This window comes from Nothobranchius furzeri, chromosome 5, assembly GCF_043380555.1.
Source record: "Nothobranchius furzeri strain GRZ-AD chromosome 5, NfurGRZ-RIMD1, whole genome shotgun sequence".
Taxonomy (NCBI): domain Eukaryota; kingdom Metazoa; phylum Chordata; class Actinopteri; order Cyprinodontiformes; family Nothobranchiidae; genus Nothobranchius; species Nothobranchius furzeri.
The window spans coordinates 66,159,920-66,183,767 of record NC_091745.1 but is presented as its reverse complement, the minus strand read 5'-3'; the positions used below and the strand labels follow the sequence as shown (position 1 = coordinate 66,183,767).

General features: G+C 44.4%; 3 protein-coding genes across 10 annotated transcripts in view; 2 read left to right on the top strand and 1 right to left on the bottom strand.

Annotated features, from left to right (window-relative positions):
- LOC107379232 (tetratricopeptide repeat protein 24) overlaps nucleotides 1–1,146 on the top strand; it is a 15,483-nt gene extending 14,337 nt beyond the window's left edge. For all 6 annotated transcript variants that reach the window (XM_054740905.2, XM_054740904.2, XM_054740906.2 and 3 more), the window contains 2 exons: nucleotides 822–861; nucleotides 948–1,146. In XM_054740905.2, the coding sequence (XP_054596880.2) occupies nucleotides 822–861; nucleotides 948–1,059 (152 nt within the window). In that variant the 3' untranslated portion in view covers nucleotides 1,060–1,146. The remainder of the gene's footprint in view (nucleotides 1–821; nucleotides 862–947) is intronic.
- Nucleotides 1,147–1,329: 183 nt separating this feature from the next.
- On the top strand, nucleotides 1,330–5,930 carry gnrhr1 (gonadotropin releasing hormone receptor 1). 3 transcript variants are annotated; one of them, XM_054740909.2, is made up of 5 exons: nucleotides 1,330–2,066; nucleotides 2,518–2,601; nucleotides 3,207–3,732; nucleotides 4,463–4,664; nucleotides 5,410–5,930. In XM_054740909.2, the coding sequence occupies exons 3-5, from the start codon at nucleotides 3,208–3,210 to the stop codon at nucleotides 5,796–5,798; spliced, it is 1,116 nt and encodes a 371-aa protein (XP_054596884.1). In that variant the 5' UTR covers nucleotides 1,330–2,066; nucleotides 2,518–2,601; nucleotide 3,207; the 3' UTR covers nucleotides 5,799–5,930. The 3 variants fall into 3 exon arrangements, with proteins under 3 accessions (XP_054596884.1, XP_054596883.1, XP_015805383.1); XM_054740908.2 differs by having other exon boundaries at nucleotides 5,407–5,930; XM_015949897.3 differs by lacking the exon at nucleotides 2,518–2,601 and having other exon boundaries at nucleotides 5,407–5,930.
- Nucleotides 5,931–10,074: 4,144 nt separating this feature from the next.
- Nucleotides 10,075–22,997, bottom strand: LOC107379105 (immunoglobulin superfamily DCC subclass member 3). Its single transcript, XM_054740899.2, has 14 exons — nucleotides 22,770–22,997; nucleotides 18,664–18,969; nucleotides 18,363–18,507; nucleotides 18,117–18,247; nucleotides 17,309–17,452; nucleotides 17,067–17,225; nucleotides 13,818–13,983; nucleotides 13,466–13,716; nucleotides 13,122–13,286; nucleotides 12,398–12,586; nucleotides 12,034–12,141; nucleotides 11,839–11,962; nucleotides 10,641–10,740; nucleotides 10,075–10,211 (listed from the first exon to the last, which is right to left on the bottom strand). The coding sequence occupies exons 1-14, from the start codon at nucleotides 22,834–22,836 to the stop codon at nucleotides 10,134–10,136; spliced, it is 2,133 nt and encodes a 710-aa protein (XP_054596874.2). The 5' UTR covers nucleotides 22,837–22,997; the 3' UTR covers nucleotides 10,075–10,133.
- Nucleotides 22,998–23,848: the final 851 nt, after the last annotated feature.

Sequence of the window (23,848 nt, the reverse complement as noted above, 5' to 3'; positions counted from 1 at the left end):
ACGAATATCCGCCCCTCCAAAAACTTGCATCCACTCCACCTCGTTAAAAAAAAAAAAACTCTGTCCACATGTACCCGGATAAATACGTTGTTAAGGACATGCCAGACCTGTAGGCGGCAGTACGTCCCCCGTACTTAACCTCGTCCTTCGTCTGTGGTCTTCCGCAAGGAGCAGTAATTCCACTTGCAAAAACAAACAAGCAAAAAGCGCTTGGACAATTGATAAAGCGAGTGCAGCTCTGAGGGCATCCATGCTGTCGGCTAGTGTAAACACAGGTCGCACACGTGATGTCAGCATTTTTTTGTCGCGGAAAGTGACGTTGCGGACCTTAAAACTCCGGTTTTGTCTGTCCACACACAGACACCCAAAACGGAGAAAACGCAGATCTTCACTTTGGCCAGAGTTTTTAAAAAGATCCGTTTTCATGTGGAAAAAACTCCGTTTTCGTGTGCATGACAGGCCAAAACGTAGAAAAATAACTATGTTTTGGCAGATTCCCGGCTACGTGTGGACAGGGCCTCAGATATATGTTTCCTCATTCTGGTGCTGTATTGTGCTGCATGTTTTCCAAGCGTCTCTGCTTCAACACACCTGGGTCCAAGGTACTAATTACCTCCCCAGTATCTTAAACCAGGTGTGTTAAGGTAAGAAACACCTGATAGACAAGGCTAGGAAAATGGTTACAAGAAATGTATGTGAATAAAACCACACACCTGATGAACACCAGGAAAACTAGGTCTTCAAGATGTAAATCAAGCCCATCTGGTATGCGTTATGGTGTCAGAATCAGATAACAGCGGTGATGTACGTGTGCTTCCCAGGTGAACGGTCATTGGACAGAGAGAACCCTCCCACTGGCAGGTAACTGACATCATATCTTTGTTCATGAACATTTTTAATCACAAATGTTAAAAAAATAATCTCTTTGTTTTCACGGCCACTTGTAGTGAAGCTTCACTGGCCCAGCAGGTAGAAGCCACGCCCAAGAGCACAGGTGGAAAATGGAAGGCCCCGTCACCTATTTCCAGATGGAGATCTCAGTTTTGTTCCTTGATGTAGCTCTTGAGATTGGACAGTAAAGTGATAAATTATTTATTTGGGCTTTTTATGAAATATTTTCTTAATAAACACAACATGTTTCAAAGATCCTCGTAGTTCATCCTGTATTTTTTTGGGTGGATGTTTGTTACTGCCTTGGTGCCACTCTCGGTCCACCAAGCGATGCCTCCTTTGCTTGCATTTCTAAAACAGGAAGTGTGGGTAGAGTGGTACTCTGGTCACAGAGGGTGACGTCCACTTTATTTATAAATGTTGTTTTTTCCACACAAGACTGTTTTATTCATATTACTCAAAAAAATTAAGGCAACATTTTCCAGTTATTTTTTTTCTATAAATTTACTGAACTAATCAAATTCAAGTTGGGAATACTTCACAATAACATTTTCATTGTGGGGTAAAATATTTGAGTTTACAAGAAATAGCCTAAAATAATGAAACCAGTATCAAAACATTTATATTTAAAATATAATTAGACTATTTGTAACGCACCTATTCAAAGTCTTCAAGTTTATCAAGCCCTCAAAACGCTCATGTTGCAATACTGTTCACACAGCAGTGTATGTCTGAGGCTTTCTGTTCCTGCTCCACACACACACACACACACACACACACTCACCCCCAGTGATTCTCATAAATCATTTCATCTTCATCCTGGATGTGTAAACACCTCATCAGAATGCAGACAGACCTGGGATCAGATTCTAGCAGCTTTTAAAAATAAAACAGGATGTTTCTCTCTGATAACACTGACCCTGGATCAGACACACACACACACACACTCACAGGCAGCTAGCTGTGGCCCCGCCTTCTGCTGCAGTCGTTTCAACCAGGTTTCAACCACGGTGTTTCAGATCAGCTGCTGTGCTGCTGAAGATCCTGATCCAAGGTAGACCAGGTTCTGTGGCTAGACCTTTAGCTTGGGTTTCTCTCTGTTGGATTCTTGGGGGAACATGAGGAGAAGAGAACTCTGGACTAAGAAGGAGATCTGATTCAGAGCTGCTGAGCAGGTAAAACAGATTCCTTCACAGTAAGAGTCTTAGTAGCAAACAGATCTGAACAGGAGCATCTAGTGTAGCATTCTGTGAAATTACAGGAATTAGGAAAATACAATCAGAATCACAAAATCTTTAAATATCAAACTGAGATTACATTTGGGATATCTTTGTCTAGGTGTTTTTTTACTCTGAAAAAGGTGTGTGTGTGTGTGTGTGTGTGTGTGTGTGTGTGTGTGTGTGTGTGTGTGTGTGTGTGTGTGTGTGTGTGTGTGTGTGTGTCATTCCCGGCATGCATTGCAGCAGTTCAGTTCAGCACCTGAAATTTGTCATTTCACAACAAAACAAACCCGAGACACACCTCTTCCTCGCTCGCTTCATGTTGGCTGAGGAGAAAGATACCTCTGTCCATCATGTGTCCACCATGAGACACGTCTCCTAATGTCTTCATCATGTGTGTGTTCAGATCAAATAGCCTGCAGCTCTGAACCCATCAGGTGAAAAGGGCGGGGCCTAGGACTCTGCGGTCCCTGAGACACAGGTTGTCAAGGTGACCACACACACACACACACACACACACACACACACACACACGCACGCACGCAGGTCATGTTTCAGAATAGAAAGTCTGGTGGATATTTTTAGCTGCAGTGTGTGTGTGTGTGTGTGTGTGTGTGTGTGTGTGTGTGTGTGTGTGTGTGTGTGTGGTAGGTGGTTGGATGGATGGGTTCGGGAGCAGGTCTGTTTGGGTGCAGATCAAAGAGGTGATTCGGACCAGATGACTCCTCTTAGAGGCATGATCCTGTTGCTATGGGAACAGTCTTTAAGCTGCAACAGGAGTATCAGAGACATCTTTAGAAACAGGAAGAAAAGCATCTGGATGGCAAGACAGCAGGTTGACAACTGACCAATCAGATCTCAGCCAAACAGGAAATGCAATCAGAAGATCTGATCTGAGGGCAGAACCAGCTGCTGTCACACTTCGGCTCTTCAGGGGCCCTAGAACGACCCGATTGGTGTTTTTCTCCGTTTGAGTGGAGCAGAAGGACCAGAGGAGTCTGAATGCTCTGTTTTCTGGTTTAGGCAGAAGCATCAGTTCCTATGCTAACACTAATAACTCAAATTCCCACCATTCTGCTTCTTATTCCTCTACAGGATGTCAGAAAATGGCTCATCTTTGACTCCTCCCAGCAGCTCTTTAGCTCCGCCCCCTCCAAACATTTCTCAGTATCCCCCGCTCACAAACTGGGAGCCTCCCACTTTCACCCGGGCCGCCCAGTTCCGCGTCGGAGCCACTTTACTCCTCTTCCTGTTTGCTGCCTGCAGCAACCTTGCGTTGTTGGCCAGTGTGTGGTGTGGGCGTGGCCGGCGGCTGTCATCTCACCTGCGGCCGCTGATGCTTAGCCTGGCATCAGCTGACCTGATGATGACGTTTGTGGTGATGCCTCTGGATGCAGTGTGGAATGTGACAGTGCAATGGTACGGAGGCAATGCCCTCTGTAAACTGCTCTGCTTTCTGAAGCTGTTCTCCATGCACGCCTCTGCCTTCATCCTCGTGGTCATCAGCCTCGATCGCCAACATGCCATCCTGCACCCACTGGATGCATTGAGCGCACATCGCAGGAACCGATGCATGCTCCTGCTGGCCTGGAGTCTGAGTCTGCTTCTTGCATCCCCACAGGTAATTAGCACCACAGGTAGATGTTGTCCCAGCTGATCAACCATAAGGTGTGGGATGTTACTGATATGTTGCTGCTTTATAATCAGATTGCTCTAACACTCACCCTCACCATAACAATTTTAATAAGACAATATGGGTTTGTTTGAGAAAACCACAACACACCTGCAGCCCCTCTCTCACCTGATTGTAGAAACCCAAGCTGTCCAAATGCTGAACTAATCGATTGATCTCTGCAGAGGAAGCCTTCTCTGATCCCTCTGCAGAAAACATCAGAGCTTATCTGCTGCAGCATCTGTTTTAGCTGCGTCTGCACATTCATGTAAGAGAGGTGATGAGTCTGAAGGTCAGGGATGTGGGAGGTAACACGTTACTACAGCTACACATGAATCAGCTGGTCACATGATCAAAGATTCCCTTGAGCGTGCTCATCTCAACACAGTCAGAGAGTTCCTGCTGCCGGTCCCAGAACCCAGCTGCAGGGGAAAGTTCTCACAGTCAGCCATGTGATCACATTGAAATCCCTGCAGGAATGTTCTGCTCTCAGATCAAGGATTAAATGCACGGAGCCTCCTGCTGCTAGCTCAGGCTGCCTGATCCCTTGGCTTTCTTTGAGAAATGCTAGCAATGCTAACATGCTAGCAAAATACTGAAACAAACTGAGCTGAGCAGCAGGGCTAACATCACACCAAACAGCATTACAAGGGTTGTTTCTCCTCCTGCATCCCTGCAGCTCTTCATCTTCAGGACCATCAGGGTGGAATCAGCAGACTTCATCCAGTGTGCATCTCATGGCAGCTTCGGACATCAGTGGCAGGAAACCTTTTATAACATGTTTCACTTCATCACTTTGTATGTCGTCCCACTGCTGATGATGAGCTTCTGCTACAGCCGGATCCTGCTGCACATCAACCAGCAGCATCTGCAGAACAAAGGTACTGCACAACACACCTGGAGTATACCTGCACCAAATGCCTGACTGTTCAAAGACACCCATTCATGCCTACCATCAGGGGTTGCTCTAGGATTTTACCTTTAGGGGGGCTTTGTCCCTAGCGAGCAGCAAAAAAATCACAACAGCTAACAGCAGCCATGTTTAGTCTGGTTCAGAGATATTTTAGAACAGCTTAACATTAAAAATGGACTCATGATAATCTCTAATCTACCCAGTTAGCTACCTGATGAATCACTATTGGGCCATTCTCATCTGTACCGGGGCGGCCCGGGCCGGGTAGCGTAGGTTGTTTACATATCTGGGTGGCCTGGTATTTTTCCGGGCCAACCAAGGCTCATTCTCAGCCCTCTTCTCGAGGTGTCTGCTTCAGGCCGACCAGGGCCAACACACCCACTGCTGACAGCAAATTCACACCTTCTATTAGAGCAAGCCTCTGATTGGTGGGTGGAATCAGCCCACGTGGGCTTAAGACAAGCATGTGTGGAATCAACCGGGCCAGGCTGGGGCCGACTGGGAATACCCGGCCCGGGCCGACCCGGTACAGATGGGAATGGCCCATAATTGAACCAGATCTGAGGAATCATGATTTTTGATGGTTCACAGTACTCATTTTTAGGTCCCTTCCAGCGCTGATGACATTTATTTTCAACGGATACGATTACTTTCACCACTGTGTGGCATCCTGTTGTAATATAAGCTAAAGTAGTCCGTTCCATTTTCAGCAGGTGAGTCACACCTGCGTCGCTGTGGCACTGACATCATCCCAAAGGCACGAATGAAGACTCTGAAGATGACTGTGGTGATAGTTCTGTCCTTTGTGGTGTGTTGGACTCCGTACTACCTGCTAGGTATCTGGTACTGGTTCCAGCCCGACATGCTCCAAGTCACACCTGAGTACATTCATCACGCCCTGTTTGTGTTTGGCAACCTGAACACCTGTTGTGACCCTGTCATCTATGGTTTCTACACTCCATCCTTCCGGGCTGACCTGGCGGCCTGCTGCCGCAGGTCGGGGAGCAACACCTCGCCACAATCTGTGGCCCGGCTGTCTGTTAGACCGGGTCAACATAGTGGGGAGCAGGACCAGCAGGCCCCGCCCCCAACTAGACTATGACAGACTGAGCAGGTGCGGAGTGACTGTGATGATTTGTTCACTGACTCTCTGTTCTAAATGACTCTGATTTTACAGAGTTTCAAAAGATTCAGTTGCAGAATCAAAGAATAAAGATCTGAATTTTGACTTGAATTTTATTTGTGTTTATGAGCTTTTAACTTCTTCTTCTATACATTTCCTTGTTCTTAAAAATCAGCAAAAACTCTACCTCCACTTCTCAGACTTCCATACTTGTGTCATCCTAACCTGCTACATGACAAGTTCCATCTTTATCTTTCTGCCTTACCAACCTGGACAAATCCTTATGTCGTTCCTTACCGTTACCCTTCGTGGTCCTCCCTCCACTCTCATAAGCCACCCTGTGTTCCTGCCTTAACAGTCATTTTCATTATTTTTGCAAAGTTTACAACTATCTGTCCATCTTCGTTCCCTATCCATGGTAGCAAACCTGCCCGTCACCTCTGTTCCCTTCACCAATATGTTCGTTAAAGTCTGCGCCGATCTCTCAGCCCTGACTTTCTGCTTCTCTTCTAGCTCACATCTTACCTGTTGTTAGTGGTTATGCCCCGGAGATTCCATATTTATCTGAATCCGTATAAATAAAATATATAAATAAACAAATAAATAAGACCAAAAGTGAACCAAACGAAAGACTTTTCTACTCCAGTTTTATTTGGTTTTTTAAACACCAGAAGGACAGAAACGTTCTGCAGAACAATACATTTAATAAATTTCAGGGTAAAAAATTCATCTGAATGGGAACTATATCTTAAAAATAAACTGATTTCATCATGTTTGTAAAAAATAAACCCAACTCTGTTATTCTGTTCCTTTCAGTGGAGTTTAAAAAGTCGATTAAAGCTTTGGATGCTTTTGTTTCTACAACTATATGAATATAAAATGTTTAGAGCAGAAAAATTTTATTTAATAGTAAAGCGTTCCTTTTGTCATTGGTTCTAGCCTTAAATTGCTACTATCTCTACGGCCTAATGTTGTTTCTACGGGGCAGTGGAACCAGCTGATCCAGGTCATAGTTCAACATCCTGATCAGGAATCAAGAGAAAAGTCAAACTTTTTCTATTCTCTAAAAATGTTTTCACATCATCCAACTTACAGAAATAATCAAACAATCAAAAAATAGGGATGGGACTTAAAGACTACAATTATAATATTATTAGCAATTATAACATTTTGGCTGAGTTTCCTCTTTGTTGCATAAAAGCAACAATAGAAAAATCAAATGGAACCCAAAAAAGGGAGTTCTAGAAATAGATCAGCAGAAATTGTTAACATCATTAAAGACTTTGATCTGGCTGAGACATTCGGTTCATGTCGGAGACAGGAAAGGCAGCTAGGAGCTCCGGACGAGCCGGACATGTGACCCTGAGGACAGTAGGGAGGCAGGGTTGGTGGGCTACATGGGAGGGGAAATGACTTAATTCAATGGCTCATATAAAAAATCTGAATGCCTCCAAGTGACAGCAACACACTGCAACAGGGCAACGGAGGGAACCAACCAGCTTTGTTCCTATTAAAATTGACACATCTCTTTCAGAAGAAAGTGAAACATCTTCAAGAACTGTAAGAATTCCAGTTGCCTTTGCTCAGACCTACTATGAACTAATCAGGGTCAATGCAAAGGCAAGTAAAGGTCAGTTAGGTTCAAATGTCAAAGTGCAGTTTTAGACCAAACTCAACTTAGACACTGCAGATCTGTAATTCGTCCAACACAAACAGAGCAAAATGTAAGAAAATTCTGAATGCCTGTGTTACTGGTGGGGGTTCAAGTCAGAAAAGCTTGTGTAGAGTTCAGTTAGATTAATAGAAATTCAATGGGACGTGAGACTTTGTGGGACTCAAGAATCAATAGGACTGAAGAATTGATGGGAGACTCTATACACAGTAGGACTTGAGGCTCAAGGGGACTCAATAGGACATGACAATTGATGGAACTTAATACTCAGTGGGACTCTAGACTTGGTGGGAATTGAGGCTCAAGGAGAATCAATGGGACTTGAGAGTTGATGGGATTTTAGACTTGGTGAGACTTGAGGCTCAAGGAGACTCGATAGGACTTGAGAATCAATGGGACTCGATGGGACACAAGACTCAATGGGACATGAGACTTTGTGGGACTCAAGAATCAATAAAACTGAAGAACTGATGGGGCTTTATACACAGTGGAACTTGAAGCTCAAGGGGACTCCAGAATTGATAGGACTCAATACTCAACGGGACTCTTGACCTTGTGGGACTAGAAGCTCGAAGAGACTCATTGGGACTTGAGAACTGATGGAACTCGATACTCAATGGGACTCTAGACTTGGAGGGAATTGAGGCTCAAGGAGAATCAATGGGACACAATGGGACTTGAGACCTCAGACATGGAAACTGAAGAGGAAAATTATAAGTTGACATTTCCAGTTTAAGTCTAATACTGACAGAAGACAACTGCCAGGTCAAAGGTTAAAGGCACAGCTTAAAAGTATCTTATGAGAGGAGGTATGTCCTCAGGGTCAGGGGTCACTATAAAGCCCTAACAACATGAACACACACACACACACACGCACGCACGCACGCACGCACGCACACACACACACACCTGTCTGGAGGAGCTTTGGGTGTTTCCATCTCTCACTCGTTTGGTTCTGAAACTAAAAGCTTGTCATGTTACAACATTAGGAAATATATTTTCACCTATTAGTTCTCCAACGCGATTTTCTGGGCTAGACGAGGAAACAACAGGAACTGGTTTTGGTTTTGTTTGTTCTTCGACTCTGAACAGGAAGCAAAGTGAAAACAAACAGTTTGAATCATTTTCTTTGGACGTCATTCAGTACATTTGAGGAATATTTGGCTGAAACTCAACAGAAAGCTTTTGCAGGTGCTGCTCACCTGCAGGACGACAGTACAGGAGACTTTAAACATGGACACATGCGCACAGGAAGTGACTAGGCTCACCAAAATAGAACTTTAAAACTATCAAATAAAGTCATAGAGACTGAGACATCACTCTGAAATGTCCAACATGTGCAGAGGGTTCACCTGTTTCCTTCAAGTGAATCGACTCGGCATTGTGTCTGCTCAGGTAAAGGTGAGATGTTTCCATTAACATCAGCAGAACGTGTCCTCCATCAGTCATTTAATGTTGCAGTTTCCCATGAGGCTCCAGGACCTAGACTCTCCATCTGGATCAGGTTTGTGATCTGAGGACTCCATGGTGGATCTGTGGGTCAGTGAAGCTGCAGTAAAGTTAGGTTCATCTTAGGATTTGGTGTTTCAGCTGGTGAAACTTAAACTTCACCTTCTTGAATACTTTAGATGATCAAACTGAAAATGTGTTTGTGGCGTGCTGAAGTTCAGAATTGGAGAGTCTTTGGGACACAGAAGCGACACTGGAAAGGCCACAAGAGTCATAAACACCAGCGATGGAGCATCCATTCAAACGTCTGCTCTTTGAACAAAGGAGGTCAGAAGTCAGGAGGATTCCTGGTGCTGTTGGGACATCAGCAATGGAAGGAACAGAATAAATGTTCAGTGCACTCCAGAGGAGCTTTTGGTTTTGAGGTAGGTTGGCCAGAGCAGCAGAAGGAAGGCAGTGGCCTGAAAGTAGGCTGAGGTAGAGCTCTTTGGAGGTGGAGAGTTTGGTGATGGAGTCAAGAAGACGGGGGCAGAGGGGAGGTCCAGCAGACTGTTGCTGTCCTCCACATCCTGACTGAGGTGAACACAGTGACACCAGAGGAGAAGAATGTCCTCTGCTGCCACCTGCCGACCAGAGAATACTTTTGGATCTGGACCTCAGAGGACCAACAGGTAAAGTGAGGTATGCCCTCTGAGGATCTAGTTTCAGGTCAGCTCATCATCTCAGGAACCATCAACAATGACATCTGAAGCAAGCCAATTAAAGCTGATGTTTCAGCAGGAATGGATTTCTGATTCCACAGAGGATGGGCCAGGTCATGTGACCAGCTAAAGCAAGTTCTGAGAAGAAAATTTCCTCAAACATCAAATCAGTAAAAGATAAAATTCAGCTTTGGTTTCAGTGTGAAGGTAAGATGCCATGAATTGTAGTCAAAGCAGGTGGACATCTGAAGTGGGCTGTGAGGTTCTGGGGTGTTTTAAAGATTTCTGTCCTCTGTGGAATCAGACTCTGAAACTTCCTCCTCATCATCATCATCAGCAGCAACATCAGCAGCAGCAGCAATCAAATGTCCGTCAGTCTGAGATCTCAGGAGGAGAGGAGGCAATCATCAGCTGGAGCTCATGGTGGGGTGGGGGGGTGGGGGTGGGGGAGGGTATCAAGGTTCAGGGGTATCAGGGTCCAGGGGTGTTGGATCATCCAGCACCTGAGGATGCAGCAGATAGGGTTGACTCCATCATGACCATCACTGGAGGAGGGGTGGAGTCACATCTCTGTAGGCAAAGAAAAGCAAAGGAGAGATATTCAGAGGTAGAGTTGGAGTTCTGAAACCAGTAACGATAACTCCAATTTGTTTTTTAAGGATTTAACTTTAGTTTTGGTGTCTGGCTCAGCTGCTATTTCTGAACAAGGAACCAGACTGGAGCTCAGAGAGAACTTCTCCTGTATGCAGGGACGTGGTTGAAAACAAGTTCTAATGGTGGAAGGCTCTGATTGGAGGTGGAGTGTGGCTTTCTTTGGTGGTTGTTTAGTAAACTTTCCTCAATTCACAATAATATGTCTTGTCTGCACTGTATGATGTGGACCAATCAGAACCATGTTTGATGTTTCGGTGCAGTTTCATTGTGGTCAGTTTAGTTATATTTTCCTGATTTTAGAATGAATTTCTTCATTACCTTTAAGTGTTCGTGTTGGTGTGTTACCTGGCTCAGCTCATTGCTCTCAGGTGTATCACCTTTAGAACGTCTGACATCATTAAGAGTTGTCGGAGTCTCCCAGCTGGCTGTCTTCCTGCAGAAGAAACTGAAAGAAAGAAGAGTAAAACAGTGAAGGGCAATGATGATGATGATGATGATGATGATGATAAAGACAGTGATGGTGATGAAGATGATGAAGGTGGTGGCGATGATCAGGATTATGATGGAGATGATGATGATATTGATGGTGATGTTGAAGAGGATGAAGAAGAAGAAGAAGAAGATGATGATGATAATGATGATGAAGTAGATGATAATGATGATGATGTTGATGGTAACGATGAAGGTGATGAGGAGGCAGATGATGATGATGGTAATTGTGATGATGATGATGATGATGATGATGATAAAGATGGTGATGTGATGAAGATGATGAAGTTGGTGGTGATGATCAGGATGATGATGGAGATGATTATGATATTGATGGTGATGATGAAGAGGATGAAGAGGAAGATGATGATGATGATGGTGATGATGATGATGATGATAAAGATGGTGATGGTGATGAAGATGATGAAGGTGGTGGTGATGATCAGGATGATGATGGAGATGATGATGATATTGATGGTGATGATGAAGAGGATGAAGAGGAAGATGATGAAGATGATGATGATAATGATGATAAAGTAGATGATAATGATGATGATGATGGTAATTGTGATGATGATGATGATGATGATGATGATGATGATAAAGATGGTGATGGTGATGAAGATGATGAAGGTGGTGGTGATGATCAGGATGATGATGGAGATGATGATGATATTGATGGTGATGATGAAGGGGATGAAGAGGAAGATGATGATGATCTTGATGATGGTGACAGTGACGATGATGATGATGGCAATGATGATGATGATAATAAAGATAGTGGTGGTGAGGAGGATGATGGAGATGATGATGATGATATTGATGGTGATGATGAAGAGGATGAAGAGGAAGAAGATGATGATGATGATGAAGTAGATGATAATGATGATGATGTTGATGGTAACGATGAAGGTGATGAGGAGGCAGATGATGATGATGATGATGGTAATTGTGATGATGATCTTGATGATGGTGACAGTGACAATGATGATGATGATGGCAATGATGATGATGATAATAAAGATAGTGGTGGTCAGGAGGATGATGGACCCACCTGCGTCTGTAGACCAGCAGAACAACCAGCAGGCAGCAGAGGATGCAGGCAAAGCCGCTGTGAATGCCAATAAGTAGAGTGGACATGGATCCAGCAGCCTGGTCGCAGTTACAGGTCTGACCAGCTGTGGGACACAAACCTGTCTGGTTTATGCTGGTTAAACTGGTACTATGGAGAACTTAGAAAGGCCCTTACCTGTGGCAGAAACCTGATCCTCTGACAGAGACACCAAACGGCGGGTGGACGGACTGTCTCCGTTTCCATTAAACGCCACCAACTGGATCTCATAAACTGCTGCTGGCTCTGCTCAACAACACATGCACACACACACACACACACACACACACACACACACACACACACACACACACACACACACACACACACACACACACACACACACACACACACACACACACACGCAAAAATACCACCTAGTTATCACCTCAGCATCTCATTTAGCACAGCTTTACTTGCCACACCTATAACAGTCTGGCGAGGTAAGAGGGAGCTGGGCCTTCACCTGCCACACCTGAGCATGCTTGATCCTCTTACTCACCCAAGTGGGAGATAGTGTGGGTGTTGATGTGTTCAGGAAAGGTGTCCTGTCCTTTGACATCTGGGTTGGAAACCTCATGGTATTCTAGTCTGAAGCCTTCTACCTTTCCTGGTTTACTGGGCAGCTCCCAGTACACCTGCATGGCTGACTGGTTCAATACCTTAGTGAAGAAACTGGGAGGACTGGGAACTGTAGGACAACCAAAGACAGTGGTTAATGAACACAAAGAGGATTGTGATTTTCAGTCGCAGTTTTATTCTCAAGTGCCTTTAAGGCGGGTCTTAAGGAAGTCTTCTGAGAGTCTAAGGTGAGTCTCAAATAAGTTTAGTGTTAGTCGAAGGCTATTCTTAAGTGAGTCACAGGTGAGTCATTTTTTTTTTCCAGTTGAAATTTAGGTGAGTCTCACATGATTCTTGGTTTCAGGTTCAGGTGAGTCATGTGTGAGTACTGCTCAAGATTTTGGTACATCTCAGCTGAGTCTGCTCTTGCATCGGTGTCTTGGGTGTGTTCCAGTTTAATTCCTCAGTGAGTTTCAAGTGAGTCTCAAGCCAGCTTTGAGTGAGTCTCGAGTGCGTCTTGGATGAGTTCCTTTTGAGTTTTGGCTGAATCTTGGGTGAGTCTCGGGTTAGCTTTTGTTGAGTCTTGAGTAAGTCTGAGGCGAGTCTTGTGCATCTCAGATGAGTTTGAAGTTGAGTCTTGAATGAGTGTGTTCCAAAATACAAACCTCCCCCCAATGTGGTGGCCCTGATGGCGCTGGTCTGCTGACTGCCCCCCTGTGCAGAGTAGGCCTTCAGGTAGATAGAGTAGGTAGTGGCAGCTTCCAGGTTGTTGAAGTCGTGCATAAAGCTGTTTTTATCGACAGCCTCCTGCAGCTCGGCACTGTCTGGCTCTAGGGGAATCATACAACACAAAACACTAAAACATGGTTGGTGGAATGAGATTTGTTCAACATCATAATTCTATCAAATCAGAACAGACACAACTCAGCTCTACCCAACAGAGTTCAGCGAATGTTTGACAGTTAGACGTTCCAACTTTAAGTATCACCTGATGGCCCCGCCCTCTTACCTCCCAGCCTCCTGATGTGCAAGACATATCCGATGATCTGCTGATCCATTTGTTGGTCTGGTTTGTCCCAGGTCAGTTGCAGGCTGTTAGGCCTGAGTGCTGCAGCCCGGAACCCAGTGGGGGCCTCAGGGAGGTCAGGCCCTTGACTGAGCGCAAGACGGGCACTGGCCTGGTTGGCACCTGCGCTGTTCTCTGCAATGCACTGATAGATGGCCTCATCCTCAGGAGTGATGCGAGTAATGGCAAGTGTACTGAGAGTTCGAGTACAGTTAGAGTTAGAGTACAGTTCATGCAGAATCTGGTTCATGCCTTTAAACAGGTTCATATTTTTTGTTTGTTTTTTTGGTCTTACGTGTTTCCATTGGTAAGCTTGACATTTCCACTAGGAGTCAGAAGTTTGCCATTTTTCAGCCAGATAAGATGTGGCTCTGGGACGCCGGTGGCCATGCAGCTGAAGACTGCGCTGCCCCCTGCTGGTCTGGAGACAGACTGAGGCCACTGCACAAACTCTGGAGGAGCTGCAAAGCAAAAGAAAAAAAATGAATTAATTGTCTCTGGTTTGTTTTGTTAGTAGGTGCCACTGAGTTTGATTTTAGTTTCTGCAGTTTTCTCATTCACAGCTGGAACATCTGCCATCTGGCAGTGATTCTGGACTGCTGCTAGATTTCTGATGAGTTAGGATGAGAGACCAAATTCTCCAGTTTCAGCATCACTTCACTGTCTCCCTGTATGATCCAGAAGTGTAATTAAAAGTGCACTAAACACAGAAAGCTTATGTTCTAAGATTTTTTCCACCAGAGTATGAATGTGTTTGTGAATGGGTGAATGAATGCCGAATGAATACAAGGTATATAAATACAGATTATGTACAGGCCATTTACCAAGCAAAACCTTTTAATAAATCTGGTGTTAGTGCTTTCTAAAGACAAAATCCTGAAAAAACAAAGATAAAAAAACAGGACCAGTACTAGGTCTGACACCAGGACCCTGGGAGAAGATGCTCAATGAGACCTTTCTGCTGAGATTAAGACAAAGTAAACTCCAATAAATAGGCTGGATGTGAAATTCATGCATTTGTGTGAAAACTTCACCATGAACTTGAACTTCTTTGTGTTTGAGTTGAAACTCAAGTTTGACCTCTGACCCCTCTACCCTGCAGACAAACAGCTGCCGTCTCGCCTCCAAGCACCTTGTCTCCACAGCAACAGCGAAACAGGATTCACACACGCCTCTATCACCTCACACTAACCATAGATGCCCCACCCCCTTCCACTCTATATGCAAAATAAGTGTGTGTGTGTGTGTGTGTGTGTGTGTGTGTGTGTGTGTGTGTGTGCATGTGTGGTGTCAGGGGTCAGAGGGAAAGGCAGGGGGTGAGGAGCGACCTTTTTCAGCATGTGTGTGTGTGTGTGTTCGTGCATGGGGTTCATTAGCGTTAACTTGATTTATGAAGAGACGACAAAATTTCTCACACACATCTTCATCACCCCCAACAAAACACACTGGGGTGATTAATATTAGAACTTTGTTCTACATTTTATTCTCCTACTTTTACATAGATTTCTTTGTCCAATGCAACAAATTTCTCTGTAGTTGGATTGATCCAAACAGCTGATCAATCCGCCAACTGACATAAATAAATAAATAAATAAATAAATAAATAAATAAATAAATAAATAAATGAATAAATAAATAAATAAAATGTTGCAGAGAAATCTAATAAAAATAGATATGCATTACAAATGTGACTGCAATACCTTCACATATAGAATTGATAAGCAGAGAACCAGATCTGCCGCAGCCTCGTTAACCTGCAGGATTAGGGCTCAGCTGACTGATTCTAAAGTTTTTAAAAAAGCAGCGAGTTCATGAAATGTTTCAGATGAAAACCGTTTCTGATCAGATGAAACAAAACTATAATTTCCAGCTTTTTGTTTCTAAAAGCAGCTCAGAGGACCTTTTCTTTGTTCTCGTTCTCTGAACACATGGGGGCATTTGGTCTAGACCCGTCTGAGTGCAGTCGTGAGAACACCACGGACGTGTGTCCTGTCCGACAGGCGGACCGTCTGTGAGAATAAAGTCCTCATTGTTAAGTGGAACTCTTCTCATGCTAATCAATATTCTAATGAAGCACAAACAAACACAAAGAGCTCGTCTGACCTCTGACCTCCACCCCCTTCTATGACCTCTGACTAAGTCACAGCTGAGACCGAAACAAATGCTCTAGTTGACAAAAAAAAATTCTGAAAATCTGTCGTGTGAAGAGATCACTGGTGTTTGGGTTTCTGGGCCTCCAGCTGGAGGATGACCCGGGATAGAGCTGCTGAAGAAGGGTCCTCGTGAACATGTGTGCAGTATGGGCCATCAGGATGGCAGAGAAGATAATCAGCTGTACCATCCTCACCCTGGAACAGATCTACACCTCCTGGTAAAACAACAAACATCTCCCAGGATTCATCCTTGCGTTGCCTTTTCCAGCTGCTGCATCAGGCTAAAGAAACAGATCAATGGAAACCAGAACAAACCGCTTCAGAAACTGTTTTTATCCCTGGATACCCAAAAAAAATTCCCTCATATCTCTTTCCCAGTTTGCAGCAGAGACCCAACCTAAACCAGTGCAATATTTCCATAAACAGACTTTTTTGTATTTATATTGTACTTATATTGTATTTTATGTCTTATATGACTAATCTTATGATTCCTGTCTCTTTTCTATCTCGTGCCAAACGCTGAGGGGACCACACCTTCTAATCTTGTTGTTCTTTGTTAAAAATGACAAGAACAATAAAGATGTGGTCTTAGATCAAATAAAGCAAGGAGGTTAGAATTACATCACTACCTGTCTCATCACTCCCGGACCAGGAGCAGGAGGAGCAGGAGGATGTGGATTGTGATTGATGAATGAGTAGAAACAAAGAAATGGGGTGAAGCAGTCTCTTAAAAACAGTAAACCAACAGATGAAGGTTCTGTAAATGAAGAACCCTTGAAGACAAGTGCAGCTGTCTCTCTCTCTCTCTCTCTCTCTCTCTCTCTCTCACACACACACACACACACACACACACACACACACACACACACACACACACACACACACACACACACACACACACACACACACACACACACACACACACACAGTGACGTGCACACCCGTGGGTTTACAGGGGCATCAGAGGTCATCAGCAGTGACCTGAACTTGGCAGTGACGCACAAAGAGAAAAGTGAAAAGTCAACAGATGAACACAAAGAGATGAGGACGTCCCCTCGTCCGCCACAACCAGCTGATGTTTCTATTCATTTCAGGTTGTTCCAGATATCTGATGAAAACAGAATCTTCAGATTTTTATAGATGAGCAAGTCAAATGCACACAAATCTTAATGTTTTTTATTACCCCGGTTGCTCAGAAATAAGCCCAATAAACTGGTCGTCATAGTGACGCACAACAGAATGGCAGCATCAGCTCAGGTCAACTGCAGTTGGAAGTAAAAACTGTTGGGAAAATACTAGAATTTGAAGCTGCTCTTCCAATGCTGATCTGGACCTGATGTGGCATTTGGACTTCTGGGCTCCAGGATAAATAAACGTGTTTGGTTGATTACCTTGAACCACGAGACGCCCATGCGCTGTTCTTCTGGACCTGCTGCCCGGTCTGTTGGCCGAGCAAACATAAACTCCTGAATGCTGCAGCGTTGCATCTGAGATCATCAGGTTCCCTGTTCCAAGAACCTGGACCCCCTCCACCCCGATGGACCTCCCATCTGGTTGAGAAAGATGATGATCAGGACAGGTCACTACAGGTGATCAGTTACTCAGATCAATCACTTGGATATGTTGCTGTTACCAAGGCGACTCCAGGACACAATGGGACGCGGATTCCCTGTGGCGATGCACTCTAGGATGGCAGTCTGGTGGATATTGATAGTGAGGTTCTGAGGTCCAGACAGGATGATAGGCTCCTTGTAGGTTCTAGAACCTGCAACTGGACCTACAAACACACAAAAAACCTGTAAGGTTAAAAAACTCACAACTTCCTGCTCTGTGATTGGTCTGATATTGAGTTTTTATGCCTGGACTTTGGTTTGATATGAAGGCTTGGGGTTACCAGAACCAGCAGATGGACACTGGCACCGGCGACTGTTTAGGCAAAAACTGGTGATGGAAGAAGGGATGTGGACAGGCAGATCTGAGCATCTGCAGGGATGTGGCTCTCAACTGATCTGTTTAGGTAAAGATGGATTTAAGCTAGAAAAAGAAGCTCTTGGTTTACAGGTTGATCGTCCATCTGACCTTCAGCAATGAATATGAGCTTTGAGTAATTTATCAAAGAACAAGATTAACAGAAAGAGGTTTTCTCTGCATAATGGGCATTCAGGAGGAATGGACAACAGTACTGCTGGTCCTCCAGAAGGATTTAGTTTCCACGTTGGTCTGGCAGCACATTTTGGGTTCCACCAGTTGGGCAGGTAGCGCTTGTTTGAGAGAGGATGGTCTGGGCATCCTTGCTAGACGTGCTGTGCTTCTATGAATGCTACCGTTGCTATGGCTGCTACTCCTGCTAGAGCTGCTGCCCTTGCAAACGTATAAGCAGAAGATGACATTGTTGGTCTCCTAGTTATGGTGGTTGTTTGGGATTTCCTGCCCTGTCTTACCAGTGATGGACAGCTGGGCCTCATGACTATAGCGTGTGTTGGCGATGTTTGAGGCGATGCAGCGAAACAGGCCGCTGTCAGAGCGCTGAACACTGGTGATCTGCAGAACTCCGTTAGGAAGCAGAGTGTACCTAGACACACACAGCGGTGAAGTTCTGTTCAGATATACATTAAACACACACTTGAATCGTTTATGGTTACACGTTCGTAACAGCATCTGCTCCATGTGATGAGCATGAAACCTACCTGGGGTCAGTGGTACTCAGTGGGAGTCTGTCTCTCTGCCAGGTAATGTTGGCCTCTGGGATCCCGTTCACCTGGCAGCTGAGTCTAGCCACGCCCCCTTCATCCACAGCGAGTGACCGAGGGTGAGACAGGAACTTTGGGAGAGCTGGAGAGGTTCCGGAATTCAGACATGGTTATGTTACATCAAATTTCCAGTTCTAGCGTTTGTTGTTGCATCTTGTTGTATATTTTTGTGTGTTATATCGTTGTTGCATGTTTTTCATGTTGTTGCATTTGTGTGTTGTTGCGTTTTAGCACTCACAGGCCAGCTGAACGCGTGCCTTACGGCTGATTAACATCCCATAACGATTTTCTGCGGCGCAGTCGTACTCTCCTGCATCGGTGTCGTTGCTCTCCCGTCTCTTGGAAAAGTTCCTGATGAGTAATGTTCCGTTACTGAGCAAAGCTGCTCTGACACCTGTTGCCACGGGAACACCATTCCGTCTCCAGGTGATGGTGATAGGCCCTTCCCCTTCAACCTGGCAGTGTAGCATCAGAGGGTTGTCCCTGACAGCAATGACATCACTGGGCTCTGTCAGAAAGGCTAGTTCTGAAGCTCCGATCACACCTGAGGAGAGACAGATGAGTCAGAGGAGGAGTCTCAATGGGAACAAACAGGAAGTGAATTTAGGTACGGTACAAAGCGGTACAGTTCCTCAGTTATCTCTGAAACAGTTACACAACATGGTAGACATCTGCTCTCTCTGTGTTCTCCTCTATTATGCTCTGTTTCTATCCTGCAACCCTAGCAGAGTCTGACGAGTGTTCTTCACTTTGACTAGTTTATCATTAGCATCGATCTTCATGTGTAAAGTTAAAGTTAAAGTCCCATTAGTTGTCACACACACTGATGTGTGTGCAAAATTTGTTCTCCGCATTTGACCCATCCCCTGGGGAGCGGTGAGCTGCAGACACAGCCGCGCTCGGGAACCATTTGGTGGTTTAACCCCCCAATCCAACCCCTTAATGCTGAATGTCAAGCATGGAGGGATTGGGTCCCAGTTTTTTCAGTCTTTGGTATGACCCGACCAGGAATCGAACCCTGATCTCCCAGTCTCAGGGCGGACACTCTACCACTAGGCCATTGAGCTGGTTACTCAGTAGCATAAGGCACATACATAAACACCCTGACACCACTGTCACCTGGACTTGTGAGAACATTTGTTATACTTTGATTTAATTGACCTCAACATCATCAGATCTCTTCACAAAGAGGCTGATGTCACAGCTGCTCTCTCTGATGGGGCTTCCAGGTTTCAAGTCTGGGTCCAGACTGAAGCTCATTTTAGTTTCAGATTTCCTTTTTTTCATTAAGATCTTGAAATGCACACACACATCTCTCTCTCTCTCTCTCTCTCTCTCTCTCTCTCTCTCTCTCTCTCTCTCTCTCTCTCTCTCTCTATGTATATATATATATATATATATATATATATATATATATATATATATATATATATATATATATATATAAGGGATGTGAATCTTAGAGCAACTAAGAAAGTATTACTTTCAAAGCTACTGTTAGGTAACTAAAGATTTGTTATATTTTACAAGGTAAGCAAAAATTTAATATTGATTGTGAATTGATTTAAATCGAGAATCGATTCTGAATCGAATCGGCACCTCGAGAATTGGAATCGAATCAAATTGTGAGTTGCTCTAAGATTCACATCCCCAATATATATATGTATATATATATATATATATATATATATATATATATATATATATATATATATGTGTGTGTGTGTGTATATATATATATATAAAACCTGAATGGGAATTCAAATCTTTAAATTCAGCTTCCTTCAACTGTTTGTCTCCAACTTGCAGAAGGAAACCCCTCAGCTGGCAAACGGTCAGAAATCTGAGAGACACCAACTTGCTGCAGGTGGAGAGTCTGCTTCAAACGAAGAGTCTGGCCAGAACCAGGACCGGGATCTCAGGAACAAGAACGCAGACTCTGATACTCACTAGTGGGATGAAGATGGTGATGATGATGAGGGTAAGGATGAGGATGGACTACACAACAGGTTAACTGCTGGTCACATTCGGCTTGTGCCTGCAGTCAGAACTCAGAGTTTACCCTGCAACATCAAAATACACACAAACACACAAACCCAGCTAGCAAATGAACTTTGGAGGATGGTGGAAAGTGATCAGGCTGAGAATCAGACTCATCTTGGTGTTAATGAATCAGTCTGGTTTAAAACTCTAGCTTTGGCCTCCAGAGGTCAGAACCAAATGGATGTATTACAACTTTATGAGAAAACAGGTTTTGGTGAATTTGGATGACAATTTTGAGCTAATACCTGTCCATGCAGGTTCAAAGGTCATCTGGTCTAATTGTATAATTGGTCATACAGAGATGCAGGTTCCTGATTTCTTGAAGCTCCTGGAGTTTGACTGACAGCTCCATCAAAGCTCCTCCCTACAGACACTCAGGCTGAAGAAGGCAGCAAACAGTCAGATGACCTTTAACCCCATCTCTTTCAGTCTCAGCTGCTTTCACTTTTTATTATCTTCAGTTCCAGCAGCTTCAGAGTCTTCTGGGGAGAACTTGGGGGTTCTGGAGGTAGTTGAGGAGTGCTGAAATCAAATTAGCAACCCTCCAAAAGACGTTCAGCTGTTCTTCCTCTGAGCCACAACCTAGACCTGAAGTTCTCCAGGATACCCGATCATTTCCATAACCTTTGAACCCGGCACCCACTCCCCTGAACTTCAACTCTGCGGAGGTGATTTTCCCAGACACCCCCCACCCCACCCCCAGCTAATGATGTCACCACCCCCAAGTCTGATCCATCGACATACATACTGATCCCATCCCTCCCCCATCTGACAACCCCCCCCAGACCCTGAGTCCTCCAGCAGAAGGCCGCCCCCCATGTCTGAAACTATGAGAGACAACAAAAAGAACAACAAGGGGGTGCAGACACAACAACCCCCCCCCCCCCCCCCCCCCCCTAAACAGAACAACTAAAACTTGCAGCTGTCGGACTCTCAGAACCACGACCACAAAGGCCACCAGTCCAGAACTTGACCGCGACCCTGATGTCTAATCGTTTCTGAGGTCCTGCTAGGACAAATTTTGTTGGACTCCCAAAGAAACAGAACTTTCTGTTATCTAGTTTGTGGACTGGGCTCCATCTTGTCCAGGTTAGAATAAAGTCTGTCAGCCCATCAGAACCAACCCCGTGTCTCATCTCCTGATTGATCTTCTATATTTATTCTGGTTCCTCCGTTCCTCCTCATCTCCAATGCCAGGAGCTCCACCAGCTCCTCTGGCTCCACTAGAAAACAAGTCCTGTCCTAGAATCTCCATGAACCCTGTTTTTATCCGTTACTGGAAGGACAGCTGGAGATGAGAGCGAGCCATCAGCCTGACTCTGAGGCCACGGTCGCTTAGATTCTGCTGGTCCAAATGCTGCAGGATGGTTTTTATAGGGATCAGAACATGTTAGCCCAATTCCAAACCCCATTACTGGATTTATGTTTATTTTTTATTTATTTATTTTTTTTAATAGTAGTTTTTAATCCCTGTGAACTGCTGTAACCTTTCAGAACCAGACCTGGATTCTTCTGACTCAAACCCAGATGTAGTTCTGTCTCTGCTCTTTAAAGGATCCATTCTGAAGATTGCTGGGAGGACAACCTGAACCTCCTGAGGCGTTGATAGGTTCTGATCGACTTTCTGGTTTAGAGGTGGACCTCAAACGTTCTGTGGATCTCATGGTGTCAGAAACCTTAATCCTAAAAGGACATATGTGGTTCTGTTTGAAGACACAAGGACGTGAAGGGTCAGGGGTCAGCTGATGAGCCCGACTGCTGGATTAGGATTCAATGTGCCGCCTCCCATCTGGGTTCTCAGACAGTCCCCCACCCCCCACTCAAACCCCCACACTGCAGATGGGACCCATGAGGTCACAGAACCCTCCCCCCCGACCCTGACCATGAACTTCACTTTGGTGACCCCTCCTCACACACACACACACACACACACACACACACACACACACACACACACACACACACACACACACACACACACACACACACACACACACACTGAACTTGATCACAAGGTGCACATGGACCAACCAACCAACTGACCAACCAACCAATCAACCAACCAACCAACCAACCAACCAACCAACCAACCAACCAAGCAACAAACAAAAACAGGAGAAGAAAAATCAAGAAGTTGATGCTTCATTCAAATAGGAGGAGCACTGAAAGTAGCTTTCAAAATAAAAGACAACATTAGAGCAGAAAATAGTTTGTCTAGTTTGTCTTTAATTGATTTAACATTCTGATCAGAATTATTTTTAACTGCAGCTGAAGGTTCTGACAGAACAAACGAAACCAAACCTGAGAGGAAGAGTCCCATCATCATTATTGTCATCGTCATCATCATCCAGGTCCACAGCATCTTCATGGTGCTCCAGATCAGACCAAAAACATCAAAGGCGCAAACCCACTGACTCACAAATAAAAACAAAACGTCTACTTCCTGAGTCAGCTGTTTCCTTCTCTTCCTCACATCCAGGCAGCTCTTTCCTCCTGAGCTGCAGGACCTCAGAGATGCTGCTCAGACTGAAGTCCTGCTTCCAACTGAACCAGGACCCCGGGATTCAGGGGTGGGGTCACCATGGGGGGTGGGGTCAAGAGATGGATGGATGGAGGGGGAAGTGGGAGGTGGCATAATTAATAGCACACGAGCTTGGACCAAAAAGGGTATTAGAGTGCTTCAAAATGTTAAATATTAAAAAAACATGGAGTCCTTGTGGTTTTTGGGTTTATTAAACATTTAAAGTTTTTATCCAATTTAATTTTTATTATCATTTTCACTTAATAATAACATGTGATTAATGAACCACTGACACATTCCAGAATAAGGCGGCCTATCGAGGCCTCCCCTCACACTACCCATAAAGAAAACCTGAAAGGGGATGATCATACAGGGAAAACAAGAAAGAAAATTAAAAAAATCGATGTTTTGGTTCTGAAGGATCTGAAAAGTTCTTTGATAATGATGTTGATTTTCCTCATGTCTCTTCCTGGCTGATGTAAAGTATGTATCCATTTTTTCCACTTTTTCATGAAGATGTCATCTCTCAGTCTGGGGAAAGTCATTCATTCCATCCCACAAATGTCCCAAACAATATTAAGCCATTGTTGTTTAGATGCAGATATCTGGTACCGGTTCCTTAGAGATTCATAACAATATCTTAATCTGGTCATTATTCAAAGCATATTAGTGTCTCAGTGATGCACCGTGTTCAAATCACACAGGGCAATAGTTTCTATTTTAGAGTTCACATTTCTCAAAAACCAATCCAGTATGATAACAATATTTATAATTTTTGACCCCATTGATTTATTTTTGTATTTAATATTTCTTTTGTAACGGAACGGAATGACTGATTTTTTCCCTTCTTTGGTCAAGA

Bases quoted from the DNA above. Each gene is read 5' to 3' on its own strand.
- LOC107379105 (XM_054740899.2), bottom strand. From the start codon at position 22,836: ATGAAGATGCTGTGGACCTGGATGATGATGACGATGACAATAATGATG. The intron at 17,226-17,308 runs GTAACAGCAACA...TTTCTCAACCAG, and splicing joins TGTGTCCTGGAGTCGCCTTG to ATGGGAGGTCCATCGGGGTG. The intron at 12,142-12,397 runs GTGAGTAAGAGG...GTTGTTGAGCAG, and splicing joins CCACACTATCTCCCACTTGG to AGCCAGCAGCAGTTTATGAG.
- gnrhr1 (XM_015949897.3), top strand. From the start codon at position 3,208: ATGTCAGAAAATGGCTCATCTTTGACTCCTCCCAGCAGCTCTTTAGCT. The intron at 3,733-4,462 runs GTAATTAGCACC...GCATCCCTGCAG, and splicing joins TGCTTCTTGCATCCCCACAG to CTCTTCATCTTCAGGACCAT. The intron at 4,665-5,406 runs GTACTGCACAAC...TTCCATTTTCAG, and splicing joins GCAGCATCTGCAGAACAAAG to CAGGTGAGTCACACCTGCGT.